The sequence below is a fragment of the Salmo salar genome, chromosome 22 (genome assembly GCF_965601325.2).
Source record: "Salmo salar chromosome 22, fSalSal1, whole genome shotgun sequence".
Taxonomy (NCBI): Eukaryota; Metazoa; Chordata; class Actinopteri; order Salmoniformes; family Salmonidae; genus Salmo; species Salmo salar.
Genome location: NC_138312.1, coordinates 33791323 through 33817337, shown reverse-complemented (window position 1 = coordinate 33817337; position 26015 = coordinate 33791323). Strand labels below are relative to the sequence as shown.

Genomic DNA, 26015 nt, shown 5'->3' with positions numbered 1-26015 from the left:
CTATAGGAAGAGACTCACCAGTGGTCTCGGAATAGGTTTTTGTGGTTTTTTTGAGCCAAGTTTTTTCATGGCAGTGTGATATTTCTTCTGCTCTTCTGTCATGAATATATCCTGACCTCCAAAGTAAAGGGAGACAAGAAAACATCTGGTTACAACCTTGTTGAGCCAAAGAATGTGGGAACCTCTTCTTAAGCTAGTTTTATCTTATCAACAGGTCCATGGAATAAGGAAAATAGGTCTTATCTTTTTCTTTTGCTGGTTAAAGTTGTCAATGATGACACCAATGAAGAGATTGAGGGTAAAGAAAGAGCCAAAGATGATGAAGGCAACAAAGTAGATATACATGTAGATGTTGTCTTCATAGATCGGCTGGTCCTCGACCTACAGAGAGCAGGAAAAAGACATTCAAGCTCCAAATTGTCCCTCATTACATTGCAAGTTGTGGGTTCAAAAGCCCTTTTTGCTACAAGTTAGTATTGGTAGGTTCTTCTGGAACATGTTACATCTGTTCACACAATAACCAACCAACAAACAAAAGGGAGACAAATCTCATACAAGTGACAGGCATACCTTCCGAGAATCAATGGCCGCATACATTATGTCCATCCAGCCTTTAAACGTGGCCTGTGAGAGAGGGGATATATAAAGTAATGTGAGAAAACAGGGAAAAGAAACATGAGGAAGAAGAATGAAGGTAAAGCAGAAAGAGAGGAAAATTAGAATGAGGTGTTAAAGAAGGAGGAAAATTACAAGATGAAGGAGATACAGTAAGAAGCCATTGATTGAAAAATATGAGAATTGAATCCTGCAGTCTAAGTACCGTTCAATGTCCAATCAACTTTGACCTCCACAGTGGGAGGGCCAAATTAGTTAAAAGTCAAAACATTGATAGGAAAGACCTTGAACTCACCACTTGTAGAAGTGCCAGGTATCCTGCAGCCACATTGTCAAAGTTAATTTTGACATTCTTCCACCTGACCTCACTGTAATTTGCGTTGATTAGTGCAAAGCACTCAGTCTTGTTGTTGACGACGTCGGGTTTAAAGTTTTCCTCTGAGGTCTCGTTGAAGCAGTAGTAATACTTCCCTGCAAACAGGTTGACCCCCATGATACTGAAGATGAGCCAGAAGATGAGGCACACCAGCAGCACGTTCATGATGGAGGGGATGGCTCCAACCAAGGCATTCACCACCACCTACACACGTAACCAAGGAAACAGGAGCAGCATGAGATACAACTCATATACAAACATAAATCCTCCCTCTCAGAGATAAAGGTCATATACCTTATGTGATCTGCACATCAGTTTGGTTTATCTTGACTATCACTTATATGTTGCTATTACTCTATCATATGCAACTGACGTCACCAATGAGGTATACTGGTGTTAAAATGGGGCGGCAGGTAGCCTGTGTTTAGAGCGTTGGACCAGTAACCGAAAGGTTATTGCTATTGCTGGTTTGAATACCTGAGTTGACAAGGTGAAAAATCTGTCGATGCGCCCTTGAGCAAGGCTCTAATTTGTGCCAGAGTCACTGTACTATGGGTGACCCTATAAAACAACACATTTCACTGCATCTATCTCGTGTAAGTGACAATAAAAAAAATGGGTGAAGTACAGTGAATACTTTGAGGTCCCATTTATGGTGTACCTATTTGAAACCTTTAATGAGTACACTCTTAGAAGTAAAGGTGCCTGGATAGGTTGTGGCGGTGTCAGCAGCAGCACACCGTGGAATGCTCTGACGATGTACATTGAATGTTTTAATGCAGGACACCCAGCAGCTCTCAGACAGACAGCTAAGCTGAGCCTGGCATGCACAGTCATACAGGCACATGTACAGAGCCATGTTCCCACCTTGACAAGACAATCAGAACTGAGATGAGTGGACTTTGCTGAAGGTTTCCCTCAGAACGTGTTGTGGTTATGGCAAAAGACCTCAACTCAACACACACCTAGTTACCGCACGGCAAGCGATACCGGAGCGCCAAGTCTAGGCCCAAGAGGCTCCTAAGTAGCTTCTACCCCCAAGCCAAAAGACTACTGAACAGCTAATCAAATGGCTACCCAGAATAATGGCTAACAACTCCCCCCCCCCCCCGGAATACTGCTGCTACTCTCTGTTATTATCTATGCATAGTCACTTTAATAACTCTACCTACTTGTACATATTACCTCAATTACCTCGATACCGGTGCCCCTGCACATTGACTCTGTACCGGTACCCCCTGTATACAGCCCCGCTATTGTTATTTACTGCCGCTCTTTAATCGTGTTATTCTTATCTCTTACTTTCTTTTAGGTATTTTCTTAAAACTGCATTGTTGGTTAAGGGCTTGTAAGTAAGCATTTCACTGTAAGGTGAATGTGACAAATACAATTAAATTTGATGAGTAGACTAGGGAGCTAACCTCACTAAATGGACATCATAACGATGTGAAGATGTACCTGGTTCCCTCTTCATAACTAGGCCTACTAAATTCTGTGAAGATGTTATGAGTTTACCTTATCAATATAAAAAAACATCGCCTACTACTGTCAGTGGTTGTTGTTTTTCTGTTATTGTCAACAAGGGAAACATGGCTCTCTGGCATATGTGCATTGCTTGCATGTACATATTTCAGGCATTATCAGTCAAATAATAGCACAATGATCCTGTATTATGGAGGTTGAGGGCTCTATTCAAACTGTATCGCTGAAGCTTTACAGATTGCAAGACAGATCATTTAAAGGTATTTTCCGAGTAAGCTGACATACCGTGAATGCAGTCTCCTCTAACACAGGAACATTGCCTTTAAAGTTCAAATCACGCTGTAACGCAGGTTCAGCGATACAGATATAATAAATATATTTTGCAACACAATGCTACAGCCAGATGAAGTCCAGACAGAAACACTAATTCTGATGCTTGATATACAGTACTTCACCAAACTCTGGTGACATGACATAACTAGGGATGTGGGGAGAACAGTAGACAGATCTGAATTGTACATATTGGAAGTTGTGGAGGAATTACAAGTTGGAGAGGAGACAAAACCAACATTTTCAAGAATAACAACCAGTGGTAAAATCCTTCACAGGAAATTGACTGATGATACTACCTGAAACTTAAAACCAATAAGAGACTATGCTATATTGGGGCGGCAGGGTAGCCTAGTGGGCTAGTAACTGAAAGGTTGCAAGTTCAAATCCCGAAGGTACAAATCTGTCGTTCTGCCCCTGAACAAGGCAGTTAACCGACTGTTCCTAGGCCGTCATTGTAAATAAGAATTTGTTCTTAACTGACTTGCCTAGTTAAATAAAGGTAAAAAAAAAATATTAAACTGTGAGAAATGCTACTATGCGTCTCATTTGGTGTAGGTGTCACGTGCCAAAGCTTCAACAAATACGCCCTGCCCAATGGCTCAGCTTACATGTTCTGTTTTCTATAATGGTGCTTACTGGAAACTGGTAACAGCAAACATGACCACATTGGCACGATGTGGGCCCTATGCAGGCTAAGCTATTGGCCCCCTGTACTGACCAAACTGAGCCAATGTGCTTTTGCTCATCGGCTCCACATTGGCCCCAGGGCAGGTATTTATTCAAATGTGACTTATTTACTTAAAGGTGCACTATGCAGAAATCGCGCCGCCATTTCCTGGTTGCTAAAATTCTAATAGTTATCCTAACTTCAGTTTATGTGACAAAACAAGCAGTTATTGTACCATCTAAACCGCTGTGAACTATATTTTCCATGACCAAAAATATTGTATATTCAGCTGATGTACAAAACCGAAAGTTCAGAACGGGAAGCATAGAAATAGCACACATAGAACATATCTACCTCTTCTTAGACTTGCTTTCAATGGGAATTAAAGATCTATAACTCACATTTCTCAGTAAATTTGGTCGGGTCGCCTAAAAATGTACAATTTGTAGCTTTAAATAAATTGTATAATATTCCAACCTTAAAGGTATTTAGCAAATGTGTTACATTGTAGACAACCAAGTTGTTACTATCATACATATATTTTTTACAAGAGAAACTGTTAAGTTTCTTATATGCCACATGCACTTATTTAAGTTTTTTTTAAACACTTCTTCATTGGCAGTGTACAAGTCAATACTTTTTTTGGGCATCATACAATGCAATCCTTAAACTGTAATGACACTCAGTAATGGTTGCACAAAAATAACTGTGCGCACCACACCCACAAATATTTGAATGAGCCCCCGCCTCTACGTTATGAAGTAGCTGGTGTGGGCTAGACCGTGCTGGGCTTGGTGTGGGCTAGACCGTGCTGGGCTTGGTGTGGGCTAGACCGTGCTGGGCTTGGTGTGGGCTAGACCGTGCTTGGCTTGGTGTGGGCTAGACCGTGCTGGGCTTGGTGTGGGCTGGCCCGTGCTGGGCTTGGTGTGGGCTAGACCGTGCTGGGCTTGGTGTGGGCTAGACCGTGCTTGGCTTGGTGTGGGCTAGACCGTGCTGGGCTTGGTGTGGGCTGGCCCGTGCTGGGCTTGGTGTGGGCTAGACCGTGCTGGGCTTGGTGTGGGCTAGACCGTGCTGGGCTTGGTGTGGGCTGGCCCGTGCTGGGCTTGGTGTGGGCTGGCCCGTGCTGGGCTTGGTGTGGGCTGGCCCGTGCTGGGCTTGGTGTGGGCTAGACCGTGCTGGGCTTGGTGTGGGCTAGACCGTGCTGGGCTTGGTGTGGGCTAGACCGTGCTGGGCTTGGTGTGGGCTTGGTGTGGGCTGGCCCGTGCTGGGCTTGGTGTGGGCTTGGTGTGGGAATGCCCATGCTGGGCTTGGTAGGGCTGGCCCATGCTGGGCTTGTTGTGGGCTTGGTGTGGGAATGCCCATGCTGGGCTAACCCACATTGGGTTGGTGTGGGATATGTTGTGTGCAAGCCTGTGTTGGGTTGGTGATGGCTAGCCTGTGTTGGGCTAGCCTGTGTTGAGCTGGTGAAGGCTGGCCTGTGTTGGGCTGTTGTGGGCTTGGTGTGGGCTAGCCTGTGTTGGGCTGGTGATGGCTAGCCCATTTCGGCAAAGATGGTTCAGTACGAAGATGCCCAGAAACAGCTTCTCCAATAGAAATCCCCTAGCTAAACTCATGCACAGAAACAGTTTGGCACATGCGCCAAACTGCGCATGTGCAGGCCATCAAATCAAAGGCACTCCTTCGAAATAAAGTTATTTTTGACCAACACTTTAATGTGTTAGTTTGTCACTTCTACAAGGATGTTCAGCTACTTTAATACGTTTTTTAGAAATCGATTAAAAAAAATGAACAACTAAGGATGAATTTTTCACTTCTCTCATTGACATCCCAAACCCCGGTCTGGTCTGTCGAGCCTGTGTCGAGAGGCATTCCCAGAAGTATTGGCCTGTTTGGCCTCTGGGTTAGAAAACTCTGTGATGTAGGGCTGGTGAGGGATTCGTGTGGTCTAGCCTGGTTTGGGCTGGTGTGGGCTAGCCTGGTTTGGGCTGGAGGGGGCTAACCCGGTTTGGGCTGGTGTGGGCTAGCCCGGTTTGGGGTGGTGTGGGCTAGCCCGGTTTGGGCTGGTGTGGGCTAGCCCATGCCCAACTTGCCCACTGAATACCCACATGGGGCCAATGGGGTCATGTTTGCTGGGGTGATTCTTGTAAATCATGTGTTACATTGTAATGTTTGAGTGAGACGCGTGAAACAGTAGATGAAGGAACAGGGTGCAGGAAGGATCTCTTGCTTGAAAGCTCTCGATAGTAGAAGTGAAGGCTCTAAAATAAGTACAATAGATGGCCAGTTTCAGTTAAAAATGATATCTCATTCATATTCGATGAGTGACTTCATTCTCCAGTCTTCTTTCATAAGTTCCACATATATAGTCTGTTTTGACATTGTGATGAGGCAGCGTTGCAACATATTGCCGTTTTAACCAATCAACATTTTAACATTACAATTAACCTGAAATTGCTTTCAAATGCATACTTTATTCATATTTGAGATAATCATTGCTTTCATATCAGCTGCATCATGACTTTCTGAAATGATCTTTTCATGCAAATAGCGTGTCATAGATGAGCATGTGTAGTATTTTGCATGCATTTTCCTTTGGACAGAATTGTGTTAAATTTCATATTTTTATTTCTTAAATGCCCCATTTGGCTTTTCTAACATTATTTTTGCTTTCTAGTTCATTATAGCATGCATTGGTTCTGTAACTAATGAATGGACATGCAGATGGACCAGCTGCCTGGTGTTTTAGATCTTACCCTCATCCCTTCAAAACGAGACAGGGCCCTAAGGGGCCTCAAGGCCCTCAATGTCCGTAGTGATTTAACGGGCCCTAGATCGGAGTAGCCCATCGCATTAGCTATAAGAGTGATTATAGACACCTATACACAGAGAGAGAGAGGAAGAGAGAGGGTCCAAACAGTTAGAATTGGTAACAGAGATAGATGGACCAATTTGCTGGAGAAAAGTAATAACACATATAGATATTTATACATATATATGCATGTTTATATATGTACCAATATGTACACAAACTGTATATAAAGAGAGTAAAGTTTAGCAGCGGTTAAAAGAGTTCAAGGAATAGTAGATGCCCCAATTTTTTTCTGGATATTTAGGGAGTTTGTTTTGTTTTAGTTTGTAAGGCAGGTGAAGCTTGAAAAAAGGCTTTACAGTATACCTGGTTAGAAACATGTGGTTGACAGAAAAAGAGGGGAAAAATAAGGGAAGAGAGAAAAAGAGGTAGCCTAATCAAACAGGGGACATTTGAGAGGAGATATTAAATATTAACTCAATATGACACAGTATACGCACACTATTCACACAATTCACAAAGTACCAGTTGAGTATAAGAATGGAGAATGGGAGCCAGGAAGGTGAGGGCAGTTGTGGGGACGAGTAGGAGAGAGGACAACCTGTGAAAGGGAGAGTCCCGAGACAAAACCACAAGAACCTTACCCTGGCCTCTCAACCACCAGCCCCCAAGCCTTTCGACTGCAGTTCAACATCCCTTTTAATTTAAAGAGAGACACTGTTACAGGTACCTGTGAGAGAAGGTACAGGTAGAATGTGCACATGCCTGAGCCATCTCATACTCACATTTCATTCTATTCTAGACCAAAGATTGTACTCTTGAGGGAGCCATAGCCTACATAAGGAGACCCAAGGGACCCAAGATGTAGAGTAGTTACAGGACAGAGAGGAGCAAGGAGCCAGAGAGGCAAAGAGACCATGGGACACCACACCTGTTAGAAAACTTGAGCTCCCTTCCCCTCTGTCTCTCATGACCATCCATGATAATGTGATACTGGCGGGGGGTGGGGGGGGGGACTGTTGGTTGGCCTTTGAGAAATGGAACAGTTTCATTCGAAACGATTTGCAAAAATCATGTCTAAAACATATTTAAAGTCTACCAATGACAAATACTGTACTTTGTCACAGCTCTGGAAGGACAGACGTTCTCTCTTCTGGGAACTGTTTACAAAGGCTGTGTTTGAGAATGAGCTGATCTTTCGGTTTCGCTCATTCATGAGAATGTATGTTAAATATATTTGTAACGTACTGAGTACTACCCATGACACTATGCTCTTCTTTGCAATGGGTTTCTTTTTCTCAAAGAGGAAAACTTTTGTAGATGTTATATTTAAATAATCTCTATCACATATACACACAGCCTTTGTCCATGTATGTCCCCTGGCTTTCTAATGGCACGCTAAAGCTTCCACTGTCCTTTAGGCTACTACACTGTCATTGTTCTTTGGGGTGATGGTCACCTTCAGCCTCTGTCAGCTTGATGCCCCCTGTAGGAAAAGGTGGGGCGTGGCCACCATGCCTCCTTCCTCTGGCTCTGGAAGGAGAAACTGAGGAGAGAGACATGCACCTTCTGAGTAACCCACAATACACAGGCAGGAACACACAAACACACACGCACACTCCCACATGGAAGCCTAGCGGTTAAAACGTCAAATACAATACAGTTAGATTCAGGAATTCCCCAGGGTAGCTGTTTAGGCCCCTTGCTTTTTTCAATTTTTACTGACGACATGCCACTGACTGAGTAAAGCCAGTGTGTCTATGTATGCGGATGACTCAACAATATACACGTCAGCTACTAAAATGACTGCAACACTCAACAAAGAGCTGCAGTTAGTTTCAGAGTGGGAGGCAAGGAATAAGTTAGCCCTAAATATATCTAAAACTAAAAGCATTGTATTTGGAACAAAACACTCACTAAACCGTAAACCTCAACTAAATCTTGTAATAATTAATGTGGAAATTGAGTAAGTTGAGATGACTAAACTGCTTGGAGTAACCCTAGATTGTAAACTGTCATGGTCAAAACATATTGATGCAGTAGTAGCTAAGATGGGGAGAAGTCTGTCTATAATAAAGCGATGCTCTGCCTTCTTAACAACACTATCAACAAGGCAGGTAGTACAGGCCCTAGTTTTGTTGCACCTTGACTACTGTTCAGTCGTGTGGTCAGGTGCCACAAAAAAGGACTTTACAATTGGCTCAGAACAGGGCAGCACGGCTGGCCCTTGGATGTACACAGAAAGCTAATATTAATAATATGCATGTCAATCTCTCCTGGCTGAAAGTGGAGGAGAGATTGACTTCATCACTACTTTTATTTATGAGAGGTATTGACATGTTGAATGCACCAAGCTGTCTGTCTAAACTACTGGCACACAGCTCGGACACCCATGCATATCCCACAAGACATGTCACAAGAGGTCTCTTCACAGTCCCCCAAGTCCAGAACAGACTGTGGGAGGCACACAGTACTACATAGAGCCTTGACTACATGGAACTCTATTCCACATAAAGTAACTGATGCAAGCAGTAAAATTAGATTTTTTAAAAACTGATTAAAAAACACCTTATGGAACAGCGGGGACTGTGAAGCAATACAAACATTGGCACAGACACATGCATACACACGAGATAACATACACACTATACATACACATGGATTTAGTACTGTAGATATGTGGTAGTGGTGGAGGAGGGGCCTGAGGGCACACAGTGTGTTGTGAAATTTGTGAATGTATTGTAATGTTTTTCACATTTTATAAACTGCCTTAATTTTGCTGGACCCGAGGAAGAGTAGCTGCTGCTTTGGCAGCAGCTAATGGGGATCCATAATAAATACAAATACAAATACTTGAGTTATTTTCTGTTAAGGTATCTTTACTTTTACTCAAGTATGACAATTGAGTACTTTTTCCACCAGTGAGTTCCAAACTGCCTCTGGATGCAACTTCAACTCAATAACTGTTCGTCGGGAGCTTCATGAAATGGGTTTCCATGGCTGAGCAGCCGCACACAAGCCTAAGATCACCATGCGCAATGCCAAGCATCGGCTGGAGTGGTGTAAAGCTCACAGCCATTGGATTCTGGAGCAATGGAAATGCGTTCTCTGGAGTGATGAATCACGTTTCCCCATCTGGCAGTCCGACAGACGAATCTTAGTTTGGCGGATGCCAGGATTACGCTACCTGCCCCAATGCATAGTACCAACTGTAAAGTTTGGTGGAGGAGGAATAATGGTCTGGGGCTGTTTTTCATGCTTCAGGCTAGGCCTCTTAGTTCCAGTGAAGGGAAATCCTAATGCTACAGCATACAAGGACATTCTAGACAATTCTGTGCTTCCAACTTTATGGCAACAGTTTGGGGTTGGCCCTTTCCTGATTCAGCAAGACAATTCCCCTGTGCACAAAGCAAGGTCCATAGAGAAATGGTTTGTCAAGATCGGTGTGGAAGAACTTCACTGGCCTGTACAGAGCCCTGACCTCAACCTCACCGAACACCTTTGGGATGAATTGGAACGCCGACTCCGAGCCAGGTCTAATCGTCCAACATCAGTGCCCGACCTCACTAATGCTCTTGTGGCTGAATGGAAGCAAGTCCCCGCAGTAACGTTCCAATATCTTGTGGAAAGCCTTCCCAGAAGATTGGAGGCTGTTACAGCAGAAGCAAAGGGGGGACATTGGAACACCAAAACTGATAGCTTGTGTGGCATTGTGATGTGTGAAATGTAAACCTTAACAAAAAATTGGGGGGGGGGGGGGGGGGGGACTGTCCCCGTCACTCATCCTGCCTGTCACCACTCCCCCCACCACTGTATATGTGTAGATGCCCCCATATGAGAGAGTCAGACAAAGGGGTAAGTTGAGCCACCCTTGTTTCTAGGAAACCATACACAAAATGTATAATTTGACCAGATATTTAACCAGAGGTCATCATTCATGGAGTCTATGAAGGAAAAAAAGTGGTAAGCAAGTTAGGTCCAAAAAACAGATTTTCAACAAGTAAAATGAATGTATTGTGTTAGAGGTTTCATGATGCTTGTATCTAAACCAAAGTAAATCATTTTAAGATTGTTCTATAAATCAGTTGGGGTCTCTTTAAGCTAGCATGAAAGTGCATCCTTGTAGCTGTGTGGCCTAATATAGTCAAAATGTTTGCCTTGAGGTAAGTTGAGCCAATGGCCATGGGGTAAGTTGAGCAAATTGAAATGTTTTCTTCCCAGGCGTAATGCAAGGCATTATCGCTGGGATATGACGTAACAACAGGGCCTGGTCTATGTTAAATGTGTTTTCAAAAATGGTTTGTTAGGTGTTAAGCCAGTGGTAAAAGATGCTTAAACGGATTATAAAAACAAAAAAGCGATTATGATTGTGTTGAATTGTGTTTGGGAAATAAAGAGAGACATGGTTTTTAAAAAAGGCGGCTTAACTTACCCCACTCTCCTGTGCAGGGTTTTGCTATGCCGGCTAAATGGTCTATGTCAATAGGCAATGATTTGATGTCCTGTTCATAACCTAGAATCTGTGATAAGTGCTCAATGGCCACACTGCAGCATCATCATTTGAGATATTCAAGTCCCTTATTATCAAAATCTTCTCAGATCAGGAACAAATAGTAATCTAGTTACAGCTACAGTATGCTTGAAGGGAAACAGCATCCAGCATGGGAGGAGGACACTAAAGCTCATCATCTCTTACAGAGAGAGAGAAGAGCAAGAAACAACAGATAGCCAGAGAAGAAGAACATGAAAAAGACAAAGCAAGAGAGATACAAATATATTGAAAGCGAGACCAACACAAAAGAAGAGGGGGAAAATCCTAAGAGGGGGCAGGAAGTAACAGAGTCTGTTGGAGAAGTTACTTACATCCACAATGAAGAAGTCCAGCCAACACCAGGCGTTAGTGAAGTACTTGACCCAACCATAGGCCACCCATTTGAGCACCATCTCCAGGATGAAGATATAGGTGAACACGCTGTCGGCGTACTCTAGGATAATCTTGATGGTCTTCCTCTTATTTATGTACACATCCTCAAAGGCCTGGGGGAGGGAACAGAAAACCAGCATGTTAACACTGACGTGACTGGACGTCTTGTTTTAGGATTATGCCTCTGAGTTTTTCCTGGCCATATAAAAAACTCCTGACCCTTTCTATGGTTAAAGGTGTTTTAGCTGGTTTTGACGTTTGCTTTTCCAGTTGAAATATGAATTATCCAAAAAATGATATAATGTTAAAGGTGCAATGGGGAACATTAGCAAATATCATCCTTTCGCAGTCCTCCAAAAAGTGTTACATTGGCTTTTTTATATACAGTAATTTTTTCTCTACAGAAATTTTACTTACTGATTGTGTCTTTAATGTCTTGGGATTCAACTGTGCTAAAGTTGATACTGCCCTACGTTCATGGCAAATTTTGTGAATGTGTATTTAGAATTCTCTCTGCTACAACAATGTATTGAATCCTCTTAAAATGTGTGGTGTTTACATAGTGCCCACAGCAGTGAAAGAGGAGGTAGTCTGTATGTGATGGAACAGGCTTTCTCTGTACTGTAGGGTTAATAGTCCCCTCAGACCCACTATCCTGTAGGATATATCCCTCTGTCCATTCCTGAACACGTAAGTGTTCTGAATCACCATTTGGCTACAGTCTCCCAGAAAGCTGCAACCTAACCTGGATTCCTTAAGTTAAAAGGCTGGTGTATTACAGCACTGTGTTGCCCATTAACAACAGTCGCAGAAGAAAGGAAAAAGTAATGATCTCGCTAAGACTTACACTTTGCAAGAAGGGGGAATAAAATATTTCTTGATTTAATTACTACATTTCAGTACATTCTGTCAGAACTGATATAGTTTCTGTAAGACAGTACGTAATGGTGTGGTATGAGGTGACCTGTGTGTGCCTTCATACCAATGCCCCGCTACTGAGCAGGATCATGAAGATGATGACAGTCTCAAACCAGTTGTGCTCCACGATCAGGTAGCTCGTCTTCCTCAGGAACCACCAGTGCTTCCCCCAGCCATGGTCGATGGGCAAGTACAAAAACGTATACTTGGCAACACATTCTGGAAAAGAGGGCGCGCACACACACACACACACACACACACACACACACACACACACACACACACACAGTTACTGATACAGATGAATACGTTTAGGGCATGTACACTTAATTGACTACACACGCACACAAAATGCCCTCATTATGACATACAGACTGGAGATGAGGACAGACACTCACAGACCCACACTTGGCATGGCTTAAATTGATATCAGTTAGCATAAATGAAATGCTAAGTGCTATTGTGGCTAGACTGAAGCATGTGTCTGTGGATTCTTAGTTACCATCTGTCCAGCAGGCGTCTGGGTCCAGGAACTCCTCCACAACCTCCACCACCACCACCTCTTCCACGTCAAGCTTGATGTCTATGGTGCTGCCCTCCGAAGAGCTGGTGTCATCAAGCTGAGACAGACAACAGAAGAGATAAAGGAGAGGAGGAACCTCACATTAAATTCCTAACATCACTGAACATTCAGTGGTGTTATGAGCTAGTATGTACAAAGATACTGCATAGTGGTACCCACTGCCTACAAAAGCATCCACTAGTCACCCGCTCACCCTTTCTGTGGATACAGCACATCATAGGCATCATGATTTAAAGGCAACGTAACCTAACCAGGAAAAACTGTGTCGCAGTTGTAGGTTAGATGTTACATGTTGTCTGCATGTTTAACACATTCTCTTGCATTCCAACCATGGAGTTGTGGGTAACCTTGTCTATTTGCCCCGACATGAGTATTATTAGCAACATTAACTAGCTAGCTAGTCATTAATCTTGGCTGCTGATTGATTACATTAATAGGGCTGGTCACTGATAAATATGCATTTGCAGATATGACAGTGACGCATGATTTGTTGCTCTTTATGCAAATAGACTACAGCAGTAGATCCAGTGGTAAAAACTTTTACTCGACGCACAGGACATAAACATATGACACTCAAGAGAGGAATTGATATGATAAACATGTTAATTAAAGGGAGGTGGGGGAAGGATTGCCTTAACATATTATGCCTGGGCTTTTAAATTCATGTATAATTCATTGTAATGATGCTGGACTGTTGTGTCTGTGAGTTACAAAATGACCACAATTACCAAAGCATTATTTGATCTGATTACAGAGAAACGGTTATGGAGAGAGGATTCAACATATAGGCCTAAAATGTAAATGTATTGAGGCTGATCTCGACCATCTAGGAAGAAACATTTAAACAGACATACAGTATATGCCTGGTCTAGCCAACCTAATAAATCATCTCACAGCTGAACGATATCTTAAGGTGAACCAGGACACACAAGCATTCACGCACATACGCACACCCACAGAGCCAATCCAATTCAGGAAGAATGACGCTGCACTTTAGAATCCTGAATCTTCAGCAGAAGGACTGTGCTCCTCTCTCTCACACACACTCTCCCCCCCCTTCTCTCTCTAACACAAACAGCCAGACAGATCCCTGATTGGCTGACAGGGGCTCTGTGTCCATCCAAGCGTTGCAGGGCTGGGCTGTCACTGGCTTAGCTGCAAGATAGCCTGCCGTGTGGTTGGTGGAGACAGGGAGCGAAGCAGACTGGGGATCTGGTACAGGTATTGGAGCTGCTGCATGCCTTCCCCCTGCAAACCAGGTCAAGGTGACCCAAGCATCAGAGCTCCCCAACATATCCACATACTGTACAAGTGAGGAGGACCTTTCCCACACGTTCACAGACACAAAGCCGTGTTCGTCTGTCTGACTGTCAGTCTGCAGAGTCAGTGGTACTGCCATGTCTAAACAAATGTTCTGAAACGTCAGGCCATCTGACGGTCTCCTGTGTTCACCCCTTTGTGTTCACTGCTCAATCCAGTGTTGATGAGTGGATAAAAAGACACACATTGCACACACACACACACACACACACACACACACACACACACACACATGCACTCTAAGCCATTACATCATCTACTACAGTACATTGACTGCAATCTCAAGAGCCTCGGCATGTATTTGGCTACTCTGCAAAGCATCATGCTACATTTATAACTAGAAAAGGTACATTTCCTAAAGAAAATTTGAGCGATTGCATCAGCTATTTAACAGTAGTGGTCTTACTGAAGCAAGCACATTAATTAAAAGGAATATGCTGGATAGCAATAGTGGTTAGTAGAGGGAGCAAGCACACTAATGAGCTTGAGGCATGAGGTTTTGCTATAAGGAATAAATATTTGCTGGGATTCATTTGTTTTCTGAAGTTTAACTATTTCTAGGAAGATGCGCAGGTGAAAGTAAGCACTTTGTTGACACACCTAGCTAAATCCTATTTAGTCACAAAGTCAGTCTTTCTCATCATTGGCATATTGTAGCTTGTATTAGCTAACATAAACGTAGCTATACATTACCGTCAAAGTCAGTCATAGAAATAGAATTCCTAGAATGGACATCCCTATTCAAGTCAATGGGTCGGTGATGGTAGACCGGCGGCCATTTTGAGTGTACCCATGATCAAAAAATAAAGCTGGAAGTATAGCATTCAATTTGTGCTTTATTCACAGTCAACACAATTGACATTACAAAGCCACATCATCATTTGAATGAACATTCCATGTTAACGTAGCAATTCAGCATACCATGTCAGCCATATTGAGTGTACCCATGAGGGGGAAGTCAAAATGCCATGGCCCAGGGGGCTATGCCACTTCTAGGAATTCTATTTATATGATTACAGTCTCATCATTGACTTATTGTAGCTTGCATTTGCTAACAAAACATATACATTACCTCCTTCTGCTCATCAGGAGAGTTGGTGGCGGATAAAGGCAAACACATTAGCCACGGTTCAACTTGTGAAAGACTATGCGATTACTAAAATAGCTGTATCTGTTGATCGGTATAAGCTATTACTGTTCTGATTTCTGATTTGAGTTACAGATTTGTTTGCATTTGTTTCAGTAGCTAGCTATCTAGGTTTGAAAAATACATTCTGTTAGTTGTGCAGTTAGCTAACTAACTAGTTGGTTTAGCTATGAAACATGTTAAGTTAGGTGAAGTTTAGCTAAATCAAAAAGGGTCTCTACAGAAAGAGGCATTTCTAACGACCATTCCAATACAAACCCCTGATCACGCTAGCTAGCAGTGTTATGGCCACCAAGCTAGCTACGAAGCAACACGTTTTCACCTCAAGTTAACGAGCTGCACCAAACTGTACTTGTGCAGTATAGCACTCCTTGAAATAAAGTTGTTTTTAAGAAATATGAATGTGTGTCAGTTTGTCACTTTTGCAGTTATGTAGTGATGACATATTCAGCTACTCGAAGCTAGCTAATTTATTTAGATTCTGTGAAAACCGACAAGCAACTTCTAAGAAGTCAGAAGTATGAGCGATCTTAGAGGAGTGGATGGTAACACATCACACCGATTCACAGAGAATGATGAAACCACTTTATCTGATAAAGTCACAACTTATCCTAAATCTCCAACAGAGCTTCGTCAAAGCTTCCACCCAACCAAGCACCCAAAACACCCCTCGCCCTTTTCTAATGAACCACCTTCCTCAACCACCCACCTCCCCCTTATATAACCCTATGCCCCCGCCCAAAAGTATACGTTTCTAGATTTAAATAACATAGAAAGAATATATCACCCCATCACTCCATACTTACGTCTTTGCTGTTCTCCGCGTCTGACTCGCTGCTGAAGTCCTCAGTGTTGAGGTTATCGAAGTCTGACTCCCCGACCGCAATGGGAACGCACACGGTTAGGTTGGGATTGTGGATGAAGGACATGTGGTCCTCGTCGATCATGTACTTGCCCACGCTGCTGCCTATGCCGCTGGTAGTGCCGTTGATGTAGTCCAACTCGCGGTTGATGTCTATGCCCTTCTGGTTTGCGATGCAGTTAAGCTTCTCGTCAAACTCATCAAGAGGCTTCTGCTCGTCCTCTGCTTCTTCCTCCTCCTCGCAATCAGAAATATATTTAAAAATCAGTCAGGACAAAACTACTGGCATTCAACTATATTGTGACAGGGGTTTGTCTTGGTGTAAAAACAACCCAGAAACAATTCAACAATGACATCAGAGTGATGTCATACATAACAGAAAATAGAGGACATGACATCACAGCGTACCTTCTTCATAACCTCGGCTACAAAGACCTTGGCCCAGGCAATCCCCGTCTTTATTCGACCGACAGCTATTTGCAGGTTGTTCTGTTCTCCGTCATCGTCCGAGGGTGCCAGGTTGTCTGCACTGAACGAGCTCAGCAACAAGGCAAGGAACAGGTTCAACACCTGGGGAGAGGGCCGTGCATAGACAGAAGGTCTAAGCAGATGTGTCACTAACCGCTAACTTTCTGACATCAGGCTTAACCAGACCAAAATGCTAATGCTCAAACCATATTTATTGGATGAGTTACATGTGGATGCAGAAATGCTACTTACTTCCAATTCACTAAGTAAAGAGAGGACTGATCTACAAAAAGTAGGGTATGCAAGAAACTGCTACTCAAATATAGATAATTCAAGGAAAAGGCTATGAGGACACAACTGACGCCCAAACCGATATTTCATTTCAGAATTGTATAAAATTAGGTTAGGGTCAGGGTTAAGGGTTTGCTTAAGGTTAGGGTTAAGGTAAGGGTCAATTTTAGTTTTTTGCTAGTCGGTTTAAGTGTCAGCTGTGTCCTTATAGTCTCTCCCATATTTCAAAGGTTGTTTTTCTTACCACCAAGTTGCCTATGACCATGACCATCAAGAAGACGATCATGCACATGTTCTGGCCGGCCACCTCCATGCAATCCCACATGGACTCGATCCACTCCCCACACAGAACTCGAAACACCATGAGAAATGAGTGAAAGAAGTCGTTCATGTGCCAACGAGGAAGCTTACAGCTTATAGCGATCTTACAAACACAGTCCTTGTAGTTCTTTCCAAACAGTTGCATGCCCACCACGGCGAAGATGAAGACGATAAGGGCCAGCACCAAGGTCAAGTTTCCCAGGGCTCCCACAGAAGAGTGAATGATTTTGATCAGCATGTTGAGTGTGGGCCACGACTTGGCCAGCTTGAACACTCTCAGCTAGACAAGAGACAGAGGGGGAGGGAGGGGAGGAGAAACAGAATTGAATGAGCGGGGGGTTATGTTTCAATACATGTTGATCATATTGTATGAGTATTTGGGCATTAGTCATGTCATGCTAACTCTGCTGCAGAGTGAACCCTTTCCCCCACCTGCTGTGAATTGTCTGGACATCAGGGCCATAGGGTTCTCAATATGGTCCCTCATTCCAATCCACACCTTTTCTTACTCACCAATCGGAATGACCTGAGCACAGACAGACCCTCAATGTCAGCCAATACCAGCTCGACTAAACTGAGGGTCACGATGAAGCTGTCAAAACAATTCCAGCCCTCCTGGAAGTAGTAGTATGGATCCATGGCAGCAAGCTTGGCAAACATCTCACCAGCAAAGATACCAGTGAAAACCTGTGAGTGCAAAGAGAGAAAAAGGTTAACAGTCTGATCCTAGGGTCAAGCTGCTAGTGTAGGACACAGGGTCGGGGTCAACCCCACTTCAATTCAGGAGATTCATTGAAATTCAATTCAAGGATCGAAGGTGCAATTTACACTGTAAAGGGGTTGCCATGAATTTGACAGGAACTTACAGGCAGCTAGTGGCAAGTAAGTACAGTAACCAATGACACAGCATTATTCTGTAAAGAAAAGGTAAAACGTTATTGGAAATATAAACAATTAAATTGATGGGAGATTGTTTTTAGTTTTTATTTTACTGTAATTGCATGCACTGTAAAAAGCCAACTTAACCAATGGCTTAATCAGCATTATTATGTGAGTTACGTGGACTTTAAAAGGACGAGGATTTGAGCTTATGTGCAAGAATCAAATCAAAGTTTATTGGTTGCATACACAGATTAGCAGGTGTTATAGCAGGTGCAGAGAAATTGTTATGTTACGAGCTCCTAAAAATGCAGTAAAACGTCAAACAATTCAAATGTAAAAAAAAAAGTAAAAAAAGACAAGAACGTCGGGACGATTCTGATTAACAACCCAAATAGCACTGTAGCAGTAATCAATTGCAATCTATACTTACAGTTGAAGTCGGAAGTTTACATACACTTAGGTTGGAGTCATTAAAACTCACTTTTCAACCACAACTATAGTTTTGGCAAGTCGGTTAAACATCTACTTTGTGCATGACACAAGTCATTTTTCCAACAATTGTTTACAAAGAGATTATTTCACTTATAATTTACTGTATCACAATTCCAGTGGGTCAGAAGTTTACATACACTAAGTTGACTGTGCCTTTAAACAGCTTGGGAAGTCCAGAAAATTAATTCATGGCTTAGAAGCGTCTGATAGGCTAATTGACATCATTTGAGTCAATTAAAGGTGTAAGGGCCTCCCTTCAAACTCAGTGACTCTTTGCTTGACATCATGGGAAAATCTAAAGAAATAGGCCAAGACCTCAGAAAATGTTTTTGGAGACCTCCACAAGTCTGGTTCATCCTTTGGAGCAATTTCCAAATGCCTTAAGGTACCACGTTCATCTGTACAAACAATAGTACGCAAGTATAAACACCATGGGACCACGCAGTCATCATACCGCTCAGGAAGGAGACGCGTTCTGTCTCCTAGAGATGAACGTACTTTGGTGCGAAAAGTGCAAATCAATCCCAGAACAACAGCAAAGGACCTTGTGAAGATGCTGGAGGAAACAGGTACAAAAGTATCTATATCCACAGTAAAACAAGTCCTATATCGACATAACCTGAAAGGCCGCTCAGCAAGGAAGAAGCCACTGCTCCAAAACCGCATAAAAAAGCCAGACTACGGTTTGCAACTGCACATGCGGACAAAGATCAAACCTTTTGGACAAATGTCCTCTGGTCTGATGAAACAAAAATAGAACTGTTTGGCCATAATGACCATCATTATGTTTGGAGGAAATAGGAGGAGGCTTGCAAGCTGAAGAACACCATCCCAACCTTGAAGCACGGGGGTGGCAGCATCATGTTGTGGGGGTGCTTTGCTGCAGGAGGGACTGGTGCACCTCACAAAATAGATGGCATCATGAGGGAGGGAAAATTATGTGGATATATTGAAGCAACAACTCAAGACATCAGTCAGGAAGTTAAAGCTTGGTTGCAAATGGGTCTTCCAAATGGACAATGACCCCAAGCATACTTCCAAAGTTGTGGCAAAATGGCCTAAGGACAACAAAGTCAAGGTATTGGAGTGGCCATCACAAAGCCCTGACCAGAATCCCATAGAAAATTTGTGGGCCGAACTGAAAAAGCATGTGCGAGCAAGGAGGCCTACAAACCTGACTCAGTTACACCAGCTCTGTCAGGAGGAATGGGCAAAAATTCACTCAACCTATTCTGGAAAGCTTGTGGAAGGCTGCCCGAAACGTTTGACCCAAGTTAAACAATTTAAAGGCAATGCTACCAAATACTAATTGAGTGTATGTAAACTTCTGACCCACTGGGAATGTGATGAAAGAAATAAAAGCTCAAATTAATCACTCTCTACTATTATTCTGACATTTCACATTCTTAAAATAAAGTGGTGATCCTAACTGACCTAAGACAGGGAATTTTTACTCTGATTAAATGTCAGGAATTGTGAAAAACTGAGTTTAAATGTATTTGGCTAAGGTGTATGTAAACTTCCGACTTCAACTGTATGTATAGGGCTGCAGGTAGCCTAGCTTTTAAAGTGCATTGGCCTAGTAACTGATGATCATTGACTGGTTGATTAATCGTATGTTACGCAAACATAAATAACATACCTTTTTCTAAACTAATCCAATTTATTGCACCATTACAGAGATGGCAGTTCCAATTTATATGATTTAGGTAGTCTCAATAATCCAACCTTCCCTACACTGGCAGTCATTCTCAATAGTTGCGGGTGATTAAAAGCTTGCTTCTCTTCATTACTGACATGCCTGTGTGCTGAAGATTTTCTGGGGTTGTGTCCCTCTCTACCCTCTTTTCTCACTATCTTTTTCTTTGGACCAGGAGACAGCAACAGTAACAGCGGCGTGACCACGGCTGGCGCTGCCTCCTTGGTCCAGCGGACTAAGCCGGTACCAGAATGACTGAAGGAAAAGGACCACGGTCCGACCTGACTCCACAGAACGACCTGGACCAGCTGCCCGTAGAGGAGACAATGGACTGCAGGCCTTGAGTTGAGTAGAGCGCTGCCGCGGCGAGCCGTACTCCCTCTACCCTTGGCCTGCAGCCCTCCTCCCCTGTCTTTTTCTCCATTTGCTCTCCTCAGGCCACCACTGACCAGACCAGGACCAGCTGACCACCAACCACCCAGAGTAGTTCACAAGAAAGAGAGACCAGACCAGACCATAGAACACCACCACATCCAGGGAGCAGAGGAAGGAACCCCTTAAAGATACCAACCTACGCCTGGAGCGAGCAGACCACAGGTGAGTGCCTCCATTGACCTCCAGGTCACAGCCTTTCTGGTGTGTTTGCTCACTCTGAGGTTGTCCTTCCTCCCCATGCAGGAACGTAGTAGACCCAGGACCAGACTAGACAACACTAAGACCAGAACCAGCACCCTTCCAACCCTCCTCTTCCAAATACCCGCCCCCCTCCCACTCCCAACTGAAGATGACCAGAATGAACCCAGGAGCGATGCTTTGCAACATTGCGGTAAGGCTCACGCTAAAACCCAGGAAGGAGGCTGCCGAAGATGGAGCCGCCAATCACCAGGGAGCAGCAGGAACAGCAAGAACAGCAACAATAACCGCCAGACCAGACCAGACCCACCTGGAATTCAGCAGGGCAGTTCTCCAGAGAGGTGTGGGCTTTGTGAAATCCGACCTAAACTGCCTGGAAAAGCCCCCAGGGCCACAAGAAGCCATTGAAGTTAGTTTAAAAAAATGTTGGTCAGTACATAGAGCTAACAAAGATAAATTCACTGTAATTCCACTTTCAGACACAGAATCAAAAGTTAGTCATAGTCCAATTCCATAACGAAAGCATCCAAGAGTATGACATAGAAGTTTGGTTACACCACTTCGCCACCCTCAAGTCAGCGGCTAGGGGGTCCTAGACAAAGACGACGTCTGGACTGGGGCCATTGGTTCAGTTGAGACCGGAGTGGGCGGAGTCCAAAACCTCCCCTGTACCATCAAATTGGGGAACAACAGGGGCTCCGTCCACTACTACAGCATGCCCCAACTGTGCAGCCAGCACAACCATAATCTGAGGAAACTGTAAAGGAGATCATCCCATCTCAGACTGTACTTCCACACGACCCTGTAACCTCTGCGGGAAAGAGGGACACTCCTTTAGAACCTTCCCCAATTCATACGCCAGCAGGTAAAAGGCCAACACCACCAACAACCCCCCATCACCAAGTAATAACGATGAAGACCCATATTCAGACAACCCCACAGACATCCAACCCCACAGCCCCCACCCCTTCACCCCTTCCATCCCCCCTCATCCCACCAGTGGCGGTTCTAGACCATTTCAACTGGGGGGGCCAAGCTGGGGCCAGTTGTACTGTTAGAGGGGCCAGTTACATTAGACGTCATTGTTGTCATATCGTTTTGCATGTGTTACGATACTGTTGTGTTCCGCCTAAAGCCGTCCCTCTAGAAAATGTGTGGGTTAAATTAGTGTTCCGTGTTGCCACTGATGTAAAAAAAGAACAATAGCAAACATTTGTTATGTAAAAATCTCCAGATCTTGGGTCTCCATGTGTGTCTGCTTGCTCCTCAGGTTGTCCTTCCTCCCCGCTGCAGATCCAACCAGTCCAGTTCCAGACCCTGCAACAGCACTATTCAAATACCCATACTACATACTATTAGTTAATTTTAGTATATTGTAAACAAACGGTTTCCTTTCAGTTGAGCGTACTAGCTCCCCGCCCGTCTACCGGAAGTTGATGCTGTTGCTATGCAACCTATAGTTAGACAAATTACTAGTTAGACATTTTACAACTTCGGGTGTGTTCTTAAATTCAATCTGGAGTACCAGAGTATGCTTGTAAATTCAGAGCATTCTCAGATTGTCTGTTAGTAAATTCAGAGCGTTCCGCTCTCGGAGCGCACACTGGACGCTCGGGTCGAGGAGTAGGGTTGATTTGAGCGTTCTGCCTTACAACGGCAGTCATGCTAACATTGGCTAGTTTGCTAGCTACTTCCAGACACAAACGAGAGAGACCACTCTGACCATTTTACTCGCCCTAGCATAGCTGGTTAGGCAGTTTTCATGTTATCCAGACCGTTGGTGACTATAACTGTGCTGCTGGCAACAATTTAATTACTCTTTTTTGCCAACGTTTACTGACATTGGCCATATTCAACCGGTGTTGAGCGCTTGTAAATTCATTATTCTGCACTCTGGTACACTCAGACAAGAGTGCTCTGAAATCGGAGTAGATAGCCAGAGCGAATTTACGAAAGGACCAGGTCGAGGAGTGTCCATTGAGAACGCACAACGACTATACTATAAGCTAAGAATGACGGGAATAATCAAGTCAATAAACGTTGAGTAGTTAGTTAGATAACCTATAGATAATATACTAGCAAGTTTGATGTATAAGTAGCCAACTAACGTTAGGTAGCTAGCTAACATACCGGTACATACTGCTGTAATGATATACTACGTGGTTCATAAGGACAGCATAGCTATCAAATTGTCAGCCAACATAACGTGTAAGGTAACTTATTTGAAAAGTCATTACTTTATTACATTGCTCAACATTTGTCATAATTAGTTAAAGCAATGAAATTGTATCCACTTTCATTGTACTTTGGCTGCATATTTTCCACCATTTCCTTCAAATCTGAAAACGATGAGAAGCCACACCCATTTCCTGAAGAATTGCATTATGGGCCCTAAAGTACAGAAATAGTGTCCTTTGTGTGTATACTTCATATTTTGGCGAATTTAGTACGATACCCGGAAACTTTTGGCATGCTAACTATATCCATACTATGACCAATAAGCATACGATATACTCAAATCACGTCACAAATAGTACGGTTAGTGTGGGTAGTATGAGTATTCGAACACAGCTCGAGTCTTGTTTTGAAGGTGTTTTTTTTATCTTTCTTTGTTGTTTTGTTGCCATTTCCCTTTTGATGTCCAGTGGATTTGATTTGCCTGCTATGATTTGATGACTTGATGTAATTGCTTATTATTTATTGAAATGTTGACTTTCTGAAATGATTGATAATCTTTTAACCTGATTGAAATTTGAATTATGTATGACTTATACATAGCCAAATAAAATGACCTAAAAGTTCAAATTGTCAGATAACCTCACTGGCTGGAACCCAATAGGAATTACACATCACTTTGCAGGCGAGCATAATGTGACTTGCAGGCTTGATGTGGCTTCTAAATCAGGAGTTTCAGACCTGTGTTAGGGTGTAACTAGGGCCTCAAAGAAAGACCTTATAATGTGTGTACATTTTTGTTTTTAGAAAGAGTTACATTTTGAACTTAACATATTCACTTAGACACTCACTCTGTGAAAGCTACAGGACTGAAAGCCATTGAATACAACAACCATGTGTCCTCTGCTAACAAATATTCGATATCTCAAATTAATTTGATTAATTGAAACGTGTTTTTGCGCGATATTCCAAATGTCTGTATCACAAGAATTACGTTTCTTTATATTTTTTTGTTTTTATGAGCTTATCTGTCTGCTTGTTAACATCTTGTCTTTTCGGTTTTGTCTTCTTTGCTCTTTCTTTGCTGTGTGCACTGTGCACCTTCCCACTTGCACTCGGACACCAAGCCCCTCCCTCTGTCACTCACAGCAACAAAGATGAAAGATCACTTCTTCCTCTCTGACAAGAAGCAGTTTCAACTTGCTATTTGCATTTGAGGTTTGGTCCAACAGAATCAATAATATGGACAAACACATTGAGACATTATATTACTGTAATAAAGGAGAAGTTAACCTTTCTAAAGACACCTTTTTTATGTTTCAACTCCTCAAATTGTGCGAAGAGCAGACCCTACTAAAACGGGAGTATCAATGAACATTGATTCTGGAAAATGAATGCTCAGTTTCTGTTGCGCGCAGCATTGTGGTACCACAGACCACTATCAGCATTGTGGTACCACAGACCACTATCAGCATTGTGGTACCACAGACCACTATCAGCATTGTGGTACCACGGACCACTATCAGCATTGTGGTACCACGGACCACTATCAGCATTGTGGTACCACAGACCACTATCAGCATTGTGGTACCACGGACCACTATCAGCATTGTGGTACCACGGACCACTATCAGCATTGTGGTACCACGGACCACTATCAGCATTGTGGTACCACGGACCACTATCAGCATTTTAGAGACAAACTCTTATTCTAGCTGTCTAGTCTGTGTTTTATAAAAGTGCAATGAGAATAAAATAAGCAACTTGTTCTCATTCTGAGAAATAATTAATTTCAACATCTGAACAAAGTGGACAGGCTAGCGTGCTGTTCAAACAGTTGGAGACGGACAGAAGGGTGTGTTCATACCAATTCAACTGTTCGACCTTAGCTAGCAAATAGATCCAAGTTGGCTAGACTTTAAATATACTGCTCAAAAACATAAAGGGAACACTTAAACAACACAATGTAACTCCAAGTCAATCACACTTCTGTGAAATCAAACTGTCCACTTAGGAAGCAACACTGATTGACAATAAATTTCACATGCTGTTGTGCAAAGGGAATAGACAACAGGTGGAAATTATAGGCAATAAGCAAGACACCCCCAATAAAGGAGTGGTTCTGCAGGTGGAGACCACAGACCACTTCTCAGTTCCTATGCTTCCTGGCTGATGTTTTGGTCACTTTTGAATGCTGGCGGTGCTTTCACTCTAGTGGTAGCATGAGACGGAGTCTACAACCCACACAAGTGGCTCAGGTAGTGCAGCTCATCCAGGATGGCACAACAATGCGAGCTGTGGCAAGAAGGTTTGCTGTGTCTGTCAGCATAGTGTCCAGAGCATGGAGGCGCTACCAGGAGACAGGCCAGTACATCAGGAGACGTGGAGGAGGCCGTAGGAGGGCAACAACCCAGCAGCAGGACCGCTACCTCCACCTTTGTGCAAGGAGGAGCAGGAGGAGCACTGTCAGAGCCCTGCAAAATGACCTCCAGCAGGCCACAAATGTGCATGTGTCTGCTCAAACGGTCAGAAACAGACTCCATGAGGGTGGTATGAGGGCCCGACGTCCACAGGTGGGTTTGTGCTTACAGCCCAACACCGTGCAGGACGTTTGGCATTTGCCAGAGAACACCAAGATTGGCAAATTCGCCACTGGCGCCCTGTGCTCTTCACAGATGAAAGCAGGTTCACACTGAGCACGTGACAGACGTGACAGAGTCTGGAGACGCCGTGGAGAACGTTCTGCTGCCTGCAACATCATCCAGCATGACCAGTTTGGCGGTGGGTCAGTCATGGTGTGGTGTGGCATTTCTTTGGGGGGCCGCACAGCCCTCCATGTGCTCGCCAGAGGTAGCCTGACTGCCATTAGGTACCGAGATGAGATCCTCAGACCCCTTGTGAGACCATATGCTAGTGCGGTTGGCCCTGGGTTCCTCCTAATGCAAGACAATGCTAGACCTCATGTGGCTGGAGTGTGTCAGCAGTTCCTGCAAGAGGAAGGCATTGATGCTATGGACT

General features: G+C 43.5%; 1 protein-coding gene across 1 annotated transcript in view; it reads right to left on the bottom strand.

Moving 5' to 3' along the window:
- LOC106583170 (sodium channel protein type 8 subunit alpha) overlaps positions 1–26015 on the bottom strand; it is a 117542-nt gene that overhangs the window by 5073 nt on the left and 86454 nt on the right. The window contains exons 15-26 of the mRNA XM_082967492.1: positions 17630–17803; positions 17040–17396; positions 16445–16606; positions 15981–16274; positions 12627–12744; positions 12189–12343; positions 11146–11319; positions 6227–6349; positions 911–1195; positions 571–624; positions 244–381; positions 19–123 (exon numbers count right to left, since the gene is read on the bottom strand). Of these exons, the coding sequence (XP_082823618.1) occupies positions 19–123; positions 244–381; positions 571–624; positions 911–1195; positions 6227–6349; positions 11146–11319; positions 12189–12343; positions 12627–12744; positions 15981–16274; positions 16445–16606; positions 17040–17396; positions 17630–17803 (2139 nt within the window). The remainder of the gene's footprint in view (positions 1–18; positions 124–243; positions 382–570; positions 625–910; positions 1196–6226; positions 6350–11145; positions 11320–12188; positions 12344–12626; positions 12745–15980; positions 16275–16444; positions 16607–17039; positions 17397–17629; positions 17804–26015) is intronic.